Source organism: Terrapene carolina, unplaced genomic scaffold (genome assembly GCF_002925995.2).
Source record: "Terrapene carolina triunguis isolate 2854851 unplaced genomic scaffold, T_m_triunguis-2.0 Scaffold58, whole genome shotgun sequence".
In the NCBI taxonomy this organism is placed as follows: domain Eukaryota; kingdom Metazoa; phylum Chordata; order Testudines; family Emydidae; genus Terrapene; species Terrapene triunguis.
This window is the reverse complement of record NW_020664409.1, coordinates 91,305,451-91,326,455: the sequence shown is the minus strand read 5'-3', so window position 1 is coordinate 91,326,455 and position 21,005 is coordinate 91,305,451. Positions and strand designations below refer to the sequence as shown.

The following is a 21,005-nucleotide window of genomic DNA, read 5'->3' as shown; positions in this document are numbered from 1 at the left end:
ACCTGAGATGAGAAGAGATTTCAGTGTCACACTTCTTGGAACTTCAAGGAATGACTGGATATAGAACAAAGAGCCACCATTTTGCTAGCATGCATGCATAACCAGTGGAGATATTATAATATCTAAGCAGTAAAGTGTAAATTACTGTAATAGAATAGTGAAAAATTAAATAACAGAATGGTGAAAATGCTCTCTCTTGCTTCATTTAAAATTTCTTTAAGTTTACAAGTGTGGGGTGTTACAGGGACAAACTGCAGAGCTTTGCAGTGTCCTGCTAATTCAAAGTTACCAGCTTAGATTTGCTTTGCTGATGTAAGAATCTCCATGAAAAATTTTAAAGCATTAAAATATTTTCTATTCAATTGCAAAGTCATTATCATAATAAAAATAACATATATATTTAAGTAGTGCCAAGAGAACTCAATTGGAACTGAGGCATCACTGTGCTAACTATTATTCAAATACAGAGTAAGAGATAATCCCTGTCCCAAAGATTTTATAACCCTATGGCCCTGATCCTGCAACTGGATCTATGTTGGCAGACACCTGTGCCAGCATGAAGCCCTGTGGACTTCAATGGTACTCCTTGCAAGCTCAGGGGTCTGCATGTGTGATGTAGGTTACAGGACTGGGCCTAAGACAAGATGTGATAGGTGGGTGTAACATAGGGTTGCCCATTTTGGTTGGACATATTCCTGGAGATTTAATCACATGACATAATCTTTAGGGCTGTCAAGCAATTAAAAAAATTAATCACGATTAATCGCACGATTAAAAACATTAATCGTGATTAATCGCGCTGTTAAACAATAATAGAATACCATTTATTTAAATATTTTGGATGTTTTCTACATTTTCAAATATATTGATTTCAATTAAAACACAGTATACAAAGTGTACAGTGCTCACTTTATATTTATTTTTATTACAAATATTTGTACTGTAAAAAACAAAAGAAATATTATTTTTCAATTCACCTCATACAAGTATTGTAGTTACATCTCTTTATCATGAAAGTTGAACTTACAAATGTAGAATTATGTACCAAAAAAACCTGCATTTAAAAATAAAACAATGTAAAACTTTAGAGCCTACAAGTCCAATCAGTCCTACTTCTTGTTCAGCCAATCGCTCAGACAAACTAGTTTGTTTACATGTGCAGAAGATAATGCTGCCTGCTTCTTGTTTACAATGTCACCTGAAAGTGAGACGAGGAATTCTCATGGCATTGTTGTAACTGGTGTCGCAAGATATTTACATGCCAGATGTGCTAAAGGTTCATATGTCCCTTGATGCTTCAACCACCATTCCAGAGGACATGCGTCCATGCTGATGACGGGTTCTGCTCGATAACGATCCAAAGCAGTGCGGACTTCCACCGCCCCTCAGGGGGTCAGGCGGCGACCCGGAAGTATAAAAGCTCGCCCTCACAGCTCAGTCAGGCCCCAGCCGCCGGAGAGACCAGACATCTCCAGCCTAGCTCGTGACTGGGAAGCCCCCACGGCCCAAGGTGGCCGCCAGAACTGGCCGGGCCTGCCCTGCGCCCGCTATCCGGAGGAGCCGCTGGACCTGCCCTGCACCCGCTATCCGGAGGAGCCGCCGGGCTTTCCCTGTGCCCACTATCCGGAGGAGCCGCTGGACCTGCCCTGCGCCCGCTATCCGGAGGAGCTGCCAGGCCTGCCCTGCACCCGCTATCCAGAGGAGCCGCCGGGCCTGCCCTGCGCCCGCTATCTGGAGGAGCCACCGGACCTGCCGATCAATCCCTGCCCTGACGAACCCATGGTCCTGGATCCCCCAGAGGCCGACACCAGGACCCAGGTAGGCCCCAAGGGGGAGTGTGGAAGTAGCCTGGGGGCAGCCGACCCCAGTCTGGCTGCAGCACTGCCAGAGCCTATGTCAGTGTGTTGCGGCCAGGATCCCCACTGACAGCAGCGGGTCTTCTGCCGCTGCTAGGGCCCCGGGCTGGGACGCAGTGGAGTGGGAGGGCCTGCGTCCCCCCTGCCACCCAACCTGTGGGTGGCAGTCTCCCACTCCCCCAGGCCTTTTGAGGCTTGGGGCCTACTATTGTTGCTCAGCCCTGACTGAGGGCCTGAGCTCCTGACTCAGCATTTGTTGCCCCGCCCTGACCTAGGGCCTGGGCTTAATACCTTGTACTATTGTTGCTCAGCCCTGACTGAGGGCCTGAGCTCTTGACTCAGTGTTTGTTGCCCCGCCCTGACCTAGGGCCCGAGCTTAATACTTTGTACTCGTTTGTTGCTCAGTCCTGACTGAGGGCCTGAGCTCCTGATGTAGCATTATTGCCCGCCCTGAGCAGGGCCGGGCTTACCGTGTTCTTCCGGTTACAGCAAGAGCTGCCGAGGGAGACGCCACGGCCGGATGAATTTCCCAAGCTCACCGGTGTGTAGTGAGCCGGTGTGGCTCCCCGCCGCCCCGGAGAGGGTCAAGCCCAGGCAAACTCTTGTACAGTTGATTTTCTTTTTTGGTGGTTTGGGTTCTGTGGTTTCCTCATCGGAGTGTTGCTCTTTTAAGACTTCTGAAAGCATGCTCCACACCCCGTCCCTCTCAGATTTTGGAAGGCACTTCAGATTCTTAAATCTTGGGTCGAATGCTTTAGAAATCTCACATTGGTACCTTCTTTGCATTTTGTCAAATTTGTAGTGAAAGTGTTCTGGGTCATCATCCGAGACTGCTATAACATGAAATATATGGCAGAATGCGGGTAAAACAGAGCAGGAGACATACAGTTCTCCCCCAAGCAATTCAGTTACAAATATAATTAATGCATTATTTTTTAACAAGCATCATCAGCATGGAAGCATATCTTCTGGAACGATAGCCGAAGCATGAAGAGGCATACAAACGTTTAGCATATCTGGCATGTAAATACCTTGCAGCGCTGACTACAACAGTGCCATGCGAACGCCTGTTCACACTTTCAGGTGATACTGTAATTAAGAAGTGGGCAGCATTATCTCCCATAAATGTAAACAAACTTGTTTGTCTTAGCGATTGGCTGAACAAGAAGTAGGACTGATTGGACTTATAGGCTCTAAAGTTTTACATTGTTTTGTTTTTGAGTGCAGTGATGTAACTAAAAACCCTATATATTTAAGTTGCACTTTCATGATAAAGAGCTTGCACTACAGTACTTGTAAGAGGTGAATTAAAAAACACTATTTCTTTTTTTTATCATTTTTACCATGCAAATATTTGTAATAAAAAATAATATATAGTGAGCACTGTACACTTTGTATTCTGTGTTGTAATTGAAATCGATATATTTGAAAATGTAGAAAAACATCCAAAATATTTAATAAATTTCAATTGGTATTCTATTTTTTAACAGTGCGATTAATCGCGATACATTTTTTTTTAATTGCGATTAATTTTTTTGAGTTAATCGCATGAGTTAACTGTGATTAATCGACAGCCCTAATAATCTTTAATTAAAGATTAATCTTTAATTCCTGGAGACTCCAGGCCAATCCTGGAGGGTTGGCAACCCTAGTCTAACAGCGTAAGAGAGGAAACAGTGCAGGCGAGGATGAGGTGAGAGTAACAGTGACAGGAACACATGCTTCCACAGAATAGCTGTGTGCACAATGAGCAGGCGGAGTCAAAAATTGTACTGTGAAATCCTGACCTCATTGTAGTCAATGGGAGTTTTGCCATTGAGTTCTATTGTTACTATTAATTACAGTATTACCACAGCGCCTGGGATGCTAGTTATATAACAGGCCCCCATTATGCTAGGCACTGTACATAGAACAAAAAGACCCTGCCCCAGAGAGGTTACACATATAACACAAGAGACACCAGAGGGATACAGACAGACAGATGGAAGAGCACAAGGAAACAGTGAGACAACATTGGTCAGCATGACAGGCAGTGGTCTCAGCAAACCTAACCATTATCAAGTGCTTTGTAGGCATGATGGCAAAGGAGAGTTTTAAGGAAGGTTCTGAAGAAGGTTAATGAGGTAGCTTGGAAGGTTTTTATGGGGAGTTCCTCCCAAGTGTGAGGGGCAGCAAGGGAGGTAGTGGGGAGGGCTTGGGGGGAAGACTAAGAGCTCTGTTTTAGCCATGAGTTTAGCTTGAACTGATGGCTAGACATCCACACGGAGATCTCAGAAGGAGAGGCTGAAATTTTAGTTTGGATCGGAGACTGCTTGGGGGGTAGGATTTCACCCAGAACTTTTAAAAACTATTAAATAAATAATAGTCATTCTTACTGGCCATCTGCCTACTGATAATCTGAGTATTCACTAATATTCTATGAATACCGTCTACGAATAAATATTTAGTTCTTAAAATAACATTCTTGTATTGATTTTACAATTAACATTAGCCTTTCTTCCTTTACAAAACTGTTCATAACAGTGTTTCTTTGATTTTAGTATGCACAAAGTTTTAAGTTTGAGAGAAAGTCTTGAAATATAATAAAATACTAGGAATTCCTGCAGCAACACTTGGCATAAGTGAATATTGCAAAATTTCACTGGAACAGTCCCAAAGAAGCACTTAATTTTATAGATGCCTGAATGCAAATATCAGTGAGGTCACTGAAGAAAAGAGCATTAAAGCAGGGATGAAAACTGGATGCAATACTCCATACCGTACCAAAAGTGCAGTTTTAACAGATACAAAATAGCAGATCACTTTTTATTTTAAAAAATATATTTATCATAGAATCATAGAAGATTAGGGTTGGAAGAGATCTCAGGAGGTCATCTAGTCCAACCCCCTGCTCAGAACAGGACCAACACCAACTAAATCATCCCCGCCAGGGCTTTGTCAAGCTGGGCCTTAAAAACCGCTAAGGATGGAGATTCCACCACTTCCCTAGGTAACCCATTCCAGTGCTTCACCATCCTGTCTAGTGAAATAGTTTTTCCTAATATCCAACCTAGACCTCCCCCACTGCAACTTGAGACCATTACTCCTTGTTCTGTCATCTAGCACCACTAAGAACAGCCAAGCTCCATCCTCTTTGGAAGCCCCCTTCAGGTAGTTGAAGTCTGCTATCAAATCCCCCCTCACTCTTCTCTTCTGCAGATTAAATAAGCCCAGTTCCCTCAGCCTCTCCTCATAAGTCATGTGCCCCAGCCCCCTAATCATTTTCGTTGCTCTCTGCTGGACTCTCCAATTTGTCCACATCCTTTCTGTAGTGGGGTGGGGGTGGGGGGTGGGCGAAAACTGGATGCAATACTCCAGAAGTGGCCTTGCCAGTGCCGAATAGAGGGGAATAATCACTTCCCTCAATCGGCTGGCAATACTACTACTAATACAGCCCAATATGCCGTTGGCCTTCTTGGCAATGAGGGCACGCTGCTGACTCATATCCAGCTTCTCATCCACTGTAATCCCCAGGTCCTTTTCTGCAGAACTGCCGCTTAGCCAGTCAGTCCCTAGCCTGTAGCAGTGCATGGGATTCTTCCGTCCTAAGTGCAGGACTCTGCACTTGTCCTTGTTGAACCTCATCAGATTTCTTTTAGCCCAATCCTCCAATTTGTCTACGTCACTCTGAACCCTATCCCTACCCTCCAGTGTATCTACCTCTCCCCCCAGCTTAGTGTTATCCGTGAACTTGCTGAACAAAACCAGCCCCAGGACCAATCCCTGGGGCACTCCGCTTGATACTGGCTCTCAACTAGACATTGAGCCGTTGATCGCTACCCGTTGAGCCTGACGATCTAGACAGCTTTCTATTCACCTTCTAGTCCATTCATCCAATCCATACCTTTTTAACTTGCTGGAAAGAATACTGTGAGAGACCGTATCAAAAGCTTTGCTTTCCCCATATCCACAGAGCCAGTTATCTCATCATAGAAGGCAATCAGGTTGGTCAGGCATGCCTTGCCCTTGGTGAATCCATGTTGACTGTTCCTGATCACCTTCCTCCTTCAAAATGGATTCCTTGAGGACCTGCTCCATGATTTTTCCAAGGAATGAGGTGAGGCTGACTGGTCTGTAGTTCCCCAGATTCTCCTTATTCCCTTTTTTATGCAATGATAGTGTGAATCCTGGGCCCAGTGAAGTCATTACTGACTTCAACAGTGCCAGGATTTCACCTATACTCATTATCTGTGCAGTTGTGCTACCACCCAATTAACAGCAAATTTCTAGTTCATGAAGTTGCCATAAGTATGATTCAGTTTTCTTCCAGAGCAAAACCAAGTTCAAATGGATTATTGGGTTTCAGGGGATACTTCATCAATTGATAATTTCTGAAAATAGCTGGATATAGTGCTGGATAGAGTCCAGGTATTTTCAGTTCTCCAAAATCCTTCCAAATAGTGTCAGCACCCAACGCTAGAGACGGAAGTATCCCCTGAAACCACCCAAACCATCTGAACTTGTTTCTGCTGAAGGAGAAAATGGAACTATGCTTTTGTAAGTTCTTTGGGACAGAGACATCCTTTTTGTTCTAAGTTTCTACAGCACCTAGCACAGTGGGGTCCTGGTTAGGGTTGCCAATTTTGGGTGGGCGTATTCCTGGAGGTTTCATCACATGACATAATCTTTAATTAAAGAGTAATCCTTTAATTCCTGGAGACTACAGGACAATCCTGGAGGGTTGGCAAACCTAGGACTCCTGGTCCAATGCTGGACTTGTAGGCACTATGATAATAGAAATAATAAATAATAATAGCTTATGTTTAATTCATGAACTAGAATCTTGCTGTGGATGGGTTGGTAGCACAACTGCACATACCATTTAAAAAATAAAGTAGATGTGGCAGTGATGGGTGTCAAGCCTTTTCAGATTTACATGTTAGCAAAGTAAAAAAAACCACTAGCCAGTTCAGAATTAGGCCTTATTCTGCTGTCATATGTCACCACTTTAAAAAAATGAAAATACCAGGGGTGAAATTCTGGCTCCATTGATGTCAGTAGCAAAACTCCTATTGTCTTGAATAGGGCAAGGATTTCATCCCCAGGCTATACCCAGATCCTAGACACTTTAAACAAGAGCACAGCTTGTTATTTGTAGGTGTTAAAATCTTGAAGATGAACTGCAAAGCACATGAAAAAAGTTGTCACCTTGTATTGTCCCTTGTTATGTATAACAGTGCTATAATTTTTTTGTTTACTTTTATGTTAAAAATATCAGGTCCTGACTTCTCATTTTTTGCTGCAGGCAAGATATTTGGAAGACTTGGATGGTGACTTCACATGAGGATGAAACCTGAACTGCAGTTCTCTGAGGCTAGGTCTACACTACCCGCCTGAATCGGCGGGTAGAAATCGACCTCTCGGGGATCGAATTATCGCGTCTCGTCGGGACGCGACAATCGATCCCAGAATCGACGCTCTTACTCCACCAGCGGAGGTGGGAGTAAGCGCCGTAGACGGGAAGCCGCGGAGGTCGATTTTGCCGCCGTCCTTACAGCGGGGTAAGTCGGCTGCGATACATCGAATTCAGCTACGCTATTCGCGTAGCTGAATTTGTGTATCTTAAATCGACCCCCCCCTGTAGTGAAGACCTGCCCTCAGCTTTCAACTGAGAGGAAGAGGATGTTCAGCTGGTAAAAATGTAAAGAAACATTTGTACAGTAGAACCTCAGAGTTACAAACACCTCCGGAATGAAGGTTGTTCACAACTCTGAACAAAACGTTATGGTTGTTCTTTTGTTCCTTCAAAAGTTGACAATTGAACATTGACTTAACTTTTATTTTATTTTTTTGTTAGTAGTTTATCTTTAACACAGTACTGTGCTGTATTTGGTTTTTTGTTTGTTTGTCTCTCTTTGCTGCTGCCTGATTGTGTACTTCCGGTTCCAAGTGAGGTGTGTGGTTGACTGGTCAGTTCGTAACTCTGGTGTTTGTAACTCTGAGGTTCTACTGTAAAACTTGGTATCCGCTCGCTGCTTATTTGAGGCCAGAGAGCACCTCACCTCATTCCAGCTTCCTGTTGTGAGATCCAGACCCTCCAAAGAACTTGTCAGGGTCCTCCAAGAAAAGGATGGAAATCAAGTTTTAATCCAAAATTTTTAAAAAGATTTTTTTAAAAATACTCCCCATCCAATTTAAGGTAATCATTAAATGTCATAGAGGAGCAGTAAAGGACACCCTTTTTGTTGTTTGTTTATTATTTTGCCTTGTAAGAAGCATAATGTACAGAATCTAATTTATGATCTTGTATGTGAAAATGTTCATACCTTCAGTTGTCCAACTCATAACAAAGTTCCTGAAATAATTCATCCCATGTTGAACAAATAACCGTATTCAAAAGTACTCTGAATTGAGATACTGTCAGAGAAGATCCAAGGAAAGATGTATGTTTGCCTCCTCCAAATAAAGGGAAACACAAACAGTTCTGGGGTGACCTGCTTCCATCCTATTAATCTTTACATTGTCGTATTGGAAGAGGGAAGGAGATAAAATCAGAGGTCCTAAAAGCCACCTGGCAACTTAGCATTTTGGATCCCTCAAACGTGCTTCATGAAATCCCTGTTGTATTAGTACAATGAGGGCTGGAACATCACATTTTGACTACTACTGTACATGATCCAAAGGTTTAAATATGAGCAACATCCTTTTCAACATATCTGAGTTTACTGCAATAAAACAGAATCAACTGCAGCTGTGTGTTCAGCTCTGTAAATATCCCTAGCAAATGTGTAATTGGCTGTAGAGTGGGTGGTGTGGGAGTAGGCAAGGATCCAGTTCTTGCATAAAACACAGGATTAGCTCTCCAGAGAACTGCAGTTCTCTTTCATTCTCTATCGAAGCTTTAAGCTTGCTTAATGTCATAACAGTGTTCCCAGAAAATGCTTATTAGAAAATGTGGGGCAATTTCCAGTAAAGAAAAATAACTTCATTATGGAATAACAGATGTGTCCACATTACAATTCCTATGCACCCTATCCTTCAGTCTTTACTCAGGCAAAATTCTCACTGGAGTTTGGAATAACGGAAGGGTTTTTTTGTTTTTGTAATAAGGACTATGGGATCAGGCTATTTAAATGTGAAAGTTGACATTTTTCCACAGAATTGTTTAGAATGAATGATTGCAAGTGATTGCATTTTAAAAGCTAACCATTTAATTTTTATGGTGCTCCAAACCCAGAGGCCTCTATGACTGAGGGACAAAATTAGTAACTGAAGTAGCTACATAATAAAGTAACTAAAATAAGGTCACACATTCAACTGCACTGAGCATCGGCTTACCTAGGCTCCAAGTGGAGGAAATGGGAATTTGACCATTGATTTCACTGGGAGTGGAGTTAGGCCAACACTTTTGTACATCGCATGAATAAAGTCACTTAAATCAAATAATTAGAATGGGCAAAATAGACAAATAGAACCAAGAAAGGCCTGGGGTTAGGTGATCTGAATTCTGTTCTCCACTCTGCAATGGACAGCTTCTGTGACCCTGTGCAAGTCACTGAGCTCCTGTGTGTCCAATTCTTACCATCTACAAAAGGGACTGACCTACCCGATAGGGGTTGTTGTGCCAATTAATTTGTTGGTGTTTGTCAAGTGTTTTGTAACAGGTGTGCAATTTAGAAAGTTGCACACCAAGAAGAGGACAACCAGCTGCAATCTTCAAAGCACATTGTTAGAAAGTAGTAATAATATTCACTAAGCCCGGGAGCCTACAATACTTTTGCCCATGTTTAATGTTATACTTATAAGTAATCCCACAGAAGTCAACAGGGTTACCCACATGCATAAAGTTAAACATGTGTGAGTACTTGGAGAATCAGAGTGTAAGAGTCTAGAATGGGAGTCTTCCAAAAACAGGTATGTGTAATAAGGGAAGATAGGGCACTACTGCCTTGGAAGACTAATGCGGAATCAATGTATAGATGAAAACCCACTTTATAACTTAGAATGATTGAAACAGCATGGTCAGCAAAAGTCCCAACATGAAACACCAGGAGGTAAAGTAGATCTAGATTCAGGTGCATTGGGAAAGCTTCCTCAACAACTCACTAATTGTATACTTGGCTTTAAGGACTATTATTATTTATTGTATATCACACTTTGAGGCCTATGATAGACACTCTATAAATGTGTTAAATGAAAAGAGAAATGAAAGTGTGGGTGAAGTACTGCATCAATAACAGAAGAAGAATATGCTTTAGGTTGGGAATGCCTCCTTTTTATGTTTGCTTTGGCATTTTTGTGCTTTTCCCCTGTATGTATACATATAAACTAGTTACTAAAAGCAAAACTATGCATAGTGAACCTGGGGTTAATAACACTACAATCATTTATTTAAAAAAATCAATGGGGACTAAATTTGACACTGCAGGTTGCCGAGTGTATAAAAAGGATCTGACATTATAAGGTGCTGAGTGCCCTGAACTTCCACTAAACTCTCTGGGAGTAGAGGGGACTCATTGCCTCACTCGAACTCTAATTCTGCACATAGGGGTTGATTCCTCAGGGGGCCCCTCCTTTGAAGTGTCGAGAAGTCTCCAAAATTAATGGGATTTAAAGGCAGTCAGGAGCAGAATCGAGCCTGTAATGCACATAAGTGGTATTCAGCATTTCTAAGCCAAACAGCTGCTCGCCTTGTTTTCACAAACAAAAGTGCAATTGTTTCTGATTGGCTATGACTAGCTAAATGGAGCCATAGCTTTAACCCAACATCTTTTCCTAATTATTCATCAATATTGTTAAAGGATGACAGCTTGTGTCTTGAACAACAACAACAAAACACAATGAGAATTGTGATGAAGGTTCTATTAAGTAGGTCAAGCTGATCAGAACCCCTATATGCTTTGTAAACATTTAAGCCAAGTAACTACAATATACACAATGCTAACAATGGCACCATTATGGAGGAAAATAAATCTAAAGAGTTCAGGACATTAACTAAACTGTTCTATAAGGCGCTAATCCTAATTGATGCCAAAGTGCTGACTGCAATGAGAGTTCAAAATATTCAGCGTCTTGAAGGACTGGGCCCTAATTCACTATTTATTAAACAACGTCCATCCTTATTTAATGTTCAACCTTCCTGAGACTGTAGAAATCCAGTCATGGGACAATTTTTAAAATGCGGCCCCATTATTTAAGCAGTCTCTGTTGTCTAGGAGTGATCTGCAGTAGCTCGAGAAAGCTCAAGTGTGTAAGGTCACAGCTGCTCTGTCTGGCGCTAAATCTCATCATTTAATGGGTTGTAGACCACGCTGGAATTTAGAAGTTGTATCAAAACACAAGCACAGCACTGTTTTGCACGGCAGCTGAAACCAAGACTGCTTTATCTCTGTCTGAATGGATATAGCTGTAAAGGCTCAGAAACAATTAAGAAAAGCAAATACACAAATCCTGGGTGTGTGGATATCTGAGCTATAATGTCATAAAACTCCCTCCTTGTTCAGAAATATTTTTTAAACCTACATTTTATTTTAAAAGTGTGAGTTGGTTTAAAATAAAACAACCCTAACTAAGAGCTAGCAGATAACTTTTTGAAATGTGTTTGCAGCTGATATCAAAAGATGGTAACGTATAGACACAAGTATAGTATGTTCATTGTTTCCCAGTGATGTTTTAGAAAGCAGACACACAAACACTGGGTTAAATTCTGATGTCATTTTACAAAGTCATAAACTCAGACACAATGGACCAAAATCTGACACATCATGAAGAATTCATATTTTTTGAATATTTCAGTTCTTATAAGGAAAGTTGGCTGATTTCTTTTATGGACCTATAAAGCTCTCTGTTATAATACTGTCTTTAAAAAAAACTACACTGTTATCAACAACATAGTACTCTTTTACATCGTCTTTATGAGTCAGATTCAGATCTGGTATAGGCAGGTGCAACTCCACTGAATTCAGGTCCCATATGTTTAAGTACAATTGCAAACATGATATTACGGTGAAATTCAGACTTATGCACAAGGCAAACTCATTCTATTCTGTAGGTTCTTATACTACCCTCATTATCATAGTATCTGAGTATCTTCCAACTGTGAATTTAGCAACATGACTAACATCTCTCCTGTAGTTCAGGCACAGGACTAGGAGTCAGGAGATCTTAAACAGACAAAAACTGTGTCCCACTTAAGTGCCACTTGAGCCATATTTTGTGGTTCCATGGGTCTTTGTCTTAGTCCTCTGAATAGGGGTGAATTTTACCTGTATAACTTTATGGGCTAACATTTCAGATCCTGAATACTCAGACTAGTACTCCTTTGTCATTTAGCCTGGCCCCCATGCTAGCTTTAGCAAGGCCCGCAGACCAAACAGAAAGTGCCATGCAAAGCTGGCTAAATTTTTTAAAACTAATTTTACATTCAATAATTCAGAGAGGAGAAGTCCAAAGTCTACCAAAGCAGATGCAGTCTCTCCCCACCAACTCCTGCCTTCTTCATGATGACTATGCACTCAAAGACATCTGCTTGCAGTTGGGTGAAGATTTCGTAATCATCCAAAACACACCCAAAATAAAGAGCAGGGTCTCTGATAAGATATCTTTGAAACAGACCAACCCTTAAACAACCTTATAGACAAAAACACAACTAAAGAAACAACTTGACTGCACTGCAGGGTGGTGGACAGAGGAAAACAGGGTGACCAGACAACAAATATGAAAAATCGGGACAGGGGGTGGGGGTAATAGGAGCCTATATAAGAAAAAGACCCCAAAATTGGGACTGTCCCTATAAAATTGGTACATCTGGTCACCCTAGAGGGAAAGGGTGCGGGGAATGCATGCCAGAGGAACATAAGGACGGGCCCTCTACCCCATCAGCTCTCTGCCTCCTATTGGTCAGCCCGAGGGAGGTGGGAGTGGATTGGCTCCTCGCTCGCCCCACCTCAATTTAAACCCTTGCCCTAGTCTTCTGGAGCCTCTTGCTCCACTGTCGTTACCTCACCTTTCCTCCATGTAGTTGTAATACAGGAGCTGTGTTTTCTGGAATCTGCGGGTCTGACAGATTGCCAGTTTTGTAGGTCAAGAGGGAATTGTTTATTGTTGGGGCCAAATCAGCAGCTGGTGGGTTTTTTCACCTTCCTCACAGCACCATGCAGGTGCAATCAGATTAAATAGGAACAGGACTTGGAGATTAGCTTTAGTGACTTGTACGAATGTTTAGTTTGTCACAACTTGCAGCCAATGTCCAGTGCAGATAAAAGGCCAAAAGGGCCAGCTCCCAGAAGTAAAGAGACATGGGACTTTTACTGGAGGATGCTGGGCCTATGGGGAAAAGGGGAGATCTGGAGTCTTAGCAGACTGAGGTCTAGCTTTGTTACCCTCTGTTTCCCTCACAGGGGTGCAGGAGGGGGAGAAGATTGTGTCCTCGATCACCAGCGACTCCTAATCAAATGGCCAGTTGGCTTCCAAAGTATAACCCATGTTACCTAACCCCAGTGAATACTCAGCAGCTGTGAAACTGCTGCTCTGCAAAGCATGTCTCTCTTTTAAAGCCAGTCCCTGCAAAACTTGGTTAGGAAATCCAGAGTGCACTGGAGAATGTAGCACAGCTCAGGGGGACATAAGCAAACCTTGGTAAACCAGGAGTTTACATTTATCAGAGTATGTACCATACAAAGTTCCACACAATGGACGCCAATCCTTCCTCCCTGTTCTGAAGGGGCCGTTTCTCGAGCACAAGCAGGTATTTCAGTCTCTATTGCCCCCATTTGCATGAAAATCTGTGTCACCTATGATGTAGTTACCCATCCACAGGGAACTAGAGACCACGTAATCATCTCACAAGGCCAAGTCAATTTGTTCTAATGGTTCAGATTTATACACATGTATCATCTGTATGTACAGTGCTTTGAGATCACAGAGAGCTAAGTATCATTATGGGGAGAGTGACTGGCTCAAAGTCACCCAGTGAATCAGTGGCCGAGGCAGGAATAGAATCCCAGTTTCCTAACGCCACATCCCATGTCCTATCAACCCAGCCACATTGCTGTCTCCTCCAATCAGTGCCAACTTAGGTCAGATTCAACCAGCCACTCAGCAATGAAGCCTTGCATCTTGCTACCATGCTCCTAAAACAGGCAGTTCCCTGCCACTCAGAAAGTTATGACATTTTCAAATCACACCCCACACCCCAAGATTCTGCCACAGAAGAAGAATGAAAGAGAAATTGTAGCTGCAAGGTAAGGAGATGGGCAAGGGCGTTGAATCCCAAAGAGGACTAGCTAATAACTAGGAGGGAGAAGGTGGCTGAGGAAATATTGCATGATTTAAATAAACCTAAAGATCGTTTGCTAATGTTATAGATGGTCACCGCCCTAGGAACTCACTGGTTATACTCATTGTACTCTAGAAGGATGGCAAAAGAAAGCTTTGGCAAAGCTGGTCTGCATTTAGCAGGCGGACTAAGTTTTGGAAGTGACTTAGTATGTAGACCCAACTCCCAAGGTCAGATTTTCCATCACAGACTCCCTTATTAAGAGAATCTTGTTTTTCACTATGATTTTTCTTTGCTTGTTTGTTTGAAGATAAAAAAGTGATCTTCTTAATGAGTCAATTGTGTTCACTAACATCACAAACAACAGAAACATTTCCTGCAATTACTAAAACACTGCAGGATTGGACTCCCGAATGAATAGCAGCAAAATTAGACATCTAGTGCCTGATTCAGCTCCTGTTGCAGTCAACAGCAAAATGCCCGTAATTTAAATGGTATACAATCCACTGTTTAATCCCCTGCTTGAGCAGAGGAACCACATTACTTCCATAAATTAGCATCAGAAGTATTTCTGTGTCAAAAACTGGGCATAGGAATTACTTTAAAATCCAAATATTAACTCAGAAGTTACTATATTGCCATTAGTAGAGGGTTTAAATGAGCCCTTTTGCTTCATTATACACTATAAATGCAGGAAATTTTTATTTTTTCAAAAAAGGCTTTTTTTTTTTTTGTTCTAAATCAGTGGTCAACAACCCGTTGATCATGATCAACTGCTTGATCCTGGAGACTCTCCCAGTCGATCGTGATCTCCAGCTGTGACAGCGCCATGCCACTCCCGGAAGCGGCCAACATGGCCCTGCGGGGGAGGGGAGAGACAGGGGTCTCCGCGCGCTGCTCCTGCCTGCAAGCACCACCCCCGCAGCTCTCATTGGCCGGGAATGGGGAGCTGTGGCCAATGGAAGCTGCGGGAGCGGTGGCTGCAGAAAGGGGCAGCGCATGGAGTCACGGTGCCCCCACAGGGGCCGCAGGGGCATGTTGGCCCCTTCCGGGAGCAGCGTGGCCATGTGGTGCACTACTGGCTGGCAGGGTGCGGGGGTGGACCAGCTCAGGATGGGGAGGAGGTGCCAATGTGCCTGAGTAGGGCCAGGGCAGGCAAGGAGCCTGCCTTAGCCCCGTTGCACCACCAATCGGGAGCCACCTGAGGTAAGTGCCCCCCAGTGGGAGCCCACCCCCCAACCCCCACCCCCCTCCTGGAGCCAGGACCCCATACTCCCTCCTGCACCCCAACCCACTGCCCCAGCCCTGACCCCCCTCCCAGAGCCAGCACCCCATACCTCCTCCTGCACCCCAACACCTTGCCCCAGCCCTGACCCCCCTCCCAGAGCCAGCACCCCATATTCCCTCCTGCACCCCAACACTCTGCCCAAGCCCAGAGCCCCCTCCTACACCCATACTCCCTCCCAGAATTTGCACCCCTCACCCCCTCCTGCACCCTAACCTCCTGCCCCAGGCTCAGCCCAGAGCCCCCTCCCACACTGCGAATCCCTCAACCCCAGCCCCCTGCCCCAGCCTGGTGAAAGTGAGTGAGGGTGGGGGAGAGCGAGTGACGGAGTAAGGGGGGGTGGAGTAAGCGGGGCGGGGCCTCAGGGAAGGGACGGGGTAGATCCTGGGTTGCCCTTAAATTCAAAAAGTGATCTTGGGCGTAAAAAGATTGGAGATCACTGCTCTAAATTAAGATCTTGTCTGCTCTGGAAGATTCGATGGTGGCTGAAAAAAACCTACAGCTGTCTCTTTAACGGCACAAATGAGGCCTGTAGCTCACCACTGATATGTACCAGTGCGGTGCCAGCTTTGACAGCAATGAAAGTTGAAGTGTAGATAAATATCTGGCATATTTTTTTACCTGTATGGTTGGAGAAATAGTGGTAACAAATCCTGAACCTGCCTGAGCACTGTCTGTGCCCTGCAGCTTACAATGGTGCAACCACTGGTGAAGCTGCCCAGCCGCATACTGGTGATGAATGACGAGTCCCATGTTTGCCAGTGCAGAAGCAGCCGTTGTGAAGTGATGGGATGACAGGAGTCCAGAGAGTGAAAGCTGCACAGCGTTAGTTAGACGGTGGAACACCCCATGCTTTTTGTTTATGCCTGTTTACCATCAATGGCTAATGAACATTTTGGGGAAATGATGTATTTCATAGGTTTCAACATCGTCAGCCTTTCAATTAAGATGTGAGACCTCCAAATACAGAAAATACTCCAGCAAATCAGGGGAGACCAGAACTGATACTACTGATGTTTCTCAAGTGATAAACAAGCATGAAACTCACCCCTCTCAGCGTGTTTCAGGCCTTCTTTATACTTCATAAAGGGCAAAAGTCTCATTTTTTAAAAATCCCTTGTGGGTCACTGTCACAGGATGTGCTAGCCCTTTAAGATCCAGTTCCACCTGAGCCTAGTTTTCTCCTCTGTCATGGGGTCTGGAGGTTAGAGATAATATGATCAAGAATGAGCCAGGTGGTTGTGGGATGACTATCTAAGAGGCAGCCTGCACTTGGTGTAGAGAGAGACTCACCAGGACTAGGTGCTAGGGAGTGCTGAGGAGCTCTCTACTCAAGAGAGCAGAGGCAGGACCTGGGAGAGGTCCTTCACAGTTGCCAAGATGGTAATCCAGGAGCAGACCCTTAGAGACTTTGCTAAAGAGGCTGGATGAAGGCCTAGAAGAAGCAGATCATGTAGGAAGCTGTCCAGGGGAAAGTGAAGCAGGGGTGTTGTGTGAAAGGACAGTGACTGGGAGTCCCGGTTTAAGGACCCTGGGCTGGAACCCAGAGTGGAGGAAGGTTTGAGCTCCTCCTACAGCTCCAACTGGCAGTGGTGGGTATAAAACCCTGCTCTGAGGGGAAAAGGGTGATTGACCTCTGAGAAAGAGACCCTTGAGTGGGACCACCTGAACTCTTTAGAGCCTGGAGAGGGTAGACAGGACTTGTTTAGGCCAACTTTATTTGCCCCGGAACAGGAGGTCTTGCAACTTAATTATAGTGCCATGTCACCTCAATGCACCAAGATATTCTATCAGTAAGTGGTGACTGTGGACCTGTAGGGAAATGGGTCACAGAGTGAGAAAATCAAAATGTGATGTCACACCCACATGAGGCAGGCATGGCAGCTATTGAGTGAGTGTTGGAGAGCAAATAGCCACTAATCCATTTTACGTGTTGCTTATAGCATAGCAGAGGTATTTTCAGATCCACTGAGGTTTGAAACACTTCAAACTATCCTCGAAGTATCATAACACCAAACTGCCTGAAAGCAATTTTTGTCTTTGTTTTTTTAAAGTTATATTTCCACTAAGGAAAAAAAAAATGAAAACTTACCCTGCTGCTACAACTTGCTCTTCTTCAGCACGAATCACAGGACATTGAAAGCTAAAATAGAATTCTGTTCTCTGATCATCCATTTGAGTCTCTGTTGCAGAATGTAGCTTATAAACCCCCTGAAGCCCTGCCATACCTAGCCATACCTAGTTGGATAAGTGCAGGAGAGAGTTGCAGTTTCAATTTGAAATTTTCTTCCTTTTGTCAATTTAAGTCAAAACCAAACTGGACATTATTGTAGAACAGCTTTTATGGTAAAAACTTTCAAACCTGGCTCACTGAATTTAGATTCCTAAGACCATATTTAGACACCTACGTATAAAAAGGCCTGATCTTTCAGAAGACCTGAGCACCCACAAACCCAGTGAAGTAGATGAGACCAGCAGGTGCTGAGCACCTGGAAACTGGGCCTCTTATACATAGGTGTCATGTTTAAAAATTGTAGGCACATATATATTCCAACCATTACATTAGTAACACTTAACCACAGTCTGTTATTATATATATTTATCTCTGCCCCCTCCACATAGCCTGTGTTTAAGAACATAGCTACAGTATGCCATGTAACACATTTGTCACCAACTTTTTTGATTGTTCACCCTTCCTAAATAAAAGCATTTCTGAATTGAATCTCTGTCTAATGTAATTATCAAATTCAGCAGCCATTTGGTCACACAACCCTACTGAAATATCAGTAGGCTTCAGTGTTTTCATGTAGTAATTGGAACCAGATGGCAGCCATGTCATTGGTGTTTTTATATAATCAGTAACATTTTTGTATAAGATGGGAATTCTAAGAGTGAACTGCATCTGCTTCAACAGCACAATATGCTATTACACTATGTAAATATTTATCCATGGTCTCTTTCACTCAGTCACTTGGGGCTCAATCCTGTAAGATAGTGAGAGCATCCTTTTGACATGCTCAGTTCCCTTTGCAGTCATCTCACAAGAGCCATTTAACACTTTGCAGGATCAGAGTCTGATGGCCAAATACTAAGAGTTGCTTTGTACCCTCAAAGACCACTGAAATCAATGGAAGCCGTGGTTTCTCAGTCGCTCTAAGCATGTGGCCTTTACTCTGCAATCGAATCATTTCAGAACACAGATCTAAAGTAGTCATCTGTGAATGTAAAACAAGGAAGAGACTTATGGGGCTGACTGCCTAGCTCTGCCATTAAAGATCACACGGAAAGCAGCACCATGTAGACAGACCTGATGGTACTGAGAGAGCCCTGTACCATAATCCCAAAGCAGTGCTCAAAGCAGGGTATAAGTGATTATACCATATCCCAAATCTCACTGCTACCAGCTGAAAGTCAGGGAAGGGGGAACAGGGGTATGTGATCATGTTTTATGGGGTGGAAAGGATTGGGTGGCATTGCTAGCAAATTGTGTAATATTAAACCCTTAGGTATAAAACTATAAATATTTGTTTGCTGGTTATTATTCTGGGGCCTCAGATGTATACTCCATATTTTAACAATGATCTTTGTCCCCCTCCCAGACTTAATGCTATGTGCTAAATTCCCCAAACAGGATAGAGGGACAATCAGCAAATTGGTAATAAAAAATGTACCTTTTTTTTAATCTCATTCGCAAGTCCTCAAGAGCAGACCTGCACTGAACACTAGTTTCTACTAGGTGTATTGTCCCATCATGCACTCTGGTGGCTACGTCTGTTCCACCATTAAAGAATGCTGGCTACTGAATAAATCAAGTGGTTTTATCAGCCAAGACTGCATAAGGCGTAGTTCCAAAAACGAACTCTTCTACGAAGTGACACGCTGAGCCTGGGCTTTTCCTCAAAATTTTGCCCTTTTTATCATAGCCAGTTTTCCTTGTTATGGTACAGTGCTCAGAGCAATACTGGCAGACAAAGCTTCTTACACTAAAACACATCTTCACTGCCAGCAGTTATTATGCCTAATGTTCTATTTGAAATATGCCTGCCTCTGTGCTTCTAAAAAGGGGAAAGATTTACTTTGGGGGGCATGCATACATTATAATGTATTGTTACATACTTTCTTTAAATAGTCCAGACAGAAGAGTTTTGAAAACAGACAGCTTAAGTAAACAGACCAAGCTTTTCAAATGTTACGCCTCAAATTAAATACCTAATTCCAGGGGAGTCTAGCACCCACATTTCATTAGGAGTGGCAAGTGCTCAGTACTTCTGAAAATCAAGTCACCTATATAGGTGCCTAAATATAGACTTAGGTGCCTACTTTCTGAAAAGTTTGATCAGAATGTTTAAAGTGCAGCTCTACTCTGAAAAGAGACGCTATAAAATAGCACCACTGAGCGTATCAGATCTGCTCTGTGTGTGTGTTCAGAGCAATTTCTGCTGATTTTAGTGACTAAAATAAGTTTTTACTATTTGCCTCTATGAGTGCTGTGGAGTTAAGAGTGTGCTGCATTCCATTCCTTCTTGTATATCAAACTCTTTATTAAGTTCCCACTGAAAGCAACTGCGTTGCATGTGCATCATTGATGACATAAGTGGAATACAATGAAGTTACATGAGTGTACCTGAAGGCATAATTTGGCCTGTAAAACCTCTATTGCAGTTTATGAAGCATGAAATGGACAGAACCCAGCTTAAGTTTATCATCCCAGAGTGAAGGGATGACATTTTAAAACAAAACCCAACTATGTTTACTGGTGAAATGAGCAAATTAGAGCTGAAGTCATTTAGACAATAAATATGAAACCCCACAACGCTATTTTTACAAAGTCACATTTCAGAGGAGAACCACATGATCGTAAATTGGTAAAATGCAGAGAGAATAAAGATTGTTATAAACCACTTGAGTAAACTGCTACATTCAGGGTTCCAAACATCAACATGAATAGGAATAAGTTTGAAGTCCTGGAAGTGTAACTCCTTTATACTTTAGGCAGGATCAGTATTCTAAGATGACCCATTTGAAGTGATATTGTCAAGATATTTTAAGTCTTTACCTATGTTATTTATAACTGAAGATTATTCAAAGTGATAGAATGTAGAAAAAACAATTAATTTTTCACCATGTATGCTGTTTTTCTACCCTTTGCACTTGACTCAGGTTGAACATTGGAGCAAGACGGCGGTCAGTTTTCCCTTCCAGTTCTTACACATATTGGCACAATCAAATATAGCAAAAGTGACATCTGGAAAGAAAACACTAAAGACCTTTTAGTAAAAAAAAACAAGAATCAGAGAACCTCTAAGACAGAGAGAAGAAAAGATGAAGGGTGACATTTTGGAGGAGGAGAACAACAACATTTGACCCCAAAATGCAAAAGGCTGGTGTCTCACAGTGACTGGCCAGAGAGCATCACTGAAGGATACAGAAAACCACTAGATAAACAGCTGATGAAAAATTACCTTCATCCCTGCCGCAGCTGCAGGGCCACTGGGATCCACAGCCTGAATATGGCATGGCTTGCTCCCCCGCACAACAAAGCCCCACCCGACAGCATCACCGACAACCTTGAAAAGGAAAAAAAGACAAAACAGTGTCCATGTAACTC

General features: G+C 43.0%; 1 protein-coding gene across 1 annotated transcript in view; it reads right to left on the bottom strand.

The window, feature by feature from the left end:
• The window catches only part of DEPTOR (DEP domain containing MTOR interacting protein), a 105,270-nt gene that overhangs the window by 5,413 nt on the left and 78,852 nt on the right, over positions 1–21,005 (bottom strand). The window contains exon 9 of the mRNA XM_026646198.2: positions 20,860–20,964. Coding sequence (XP_026501983.1) covers positions 20,860–20,964 — 105 coding nt within the window. The remainder of the gene's footprint in view (positions 1–20,859; positions 20,965–21,005) is intronic.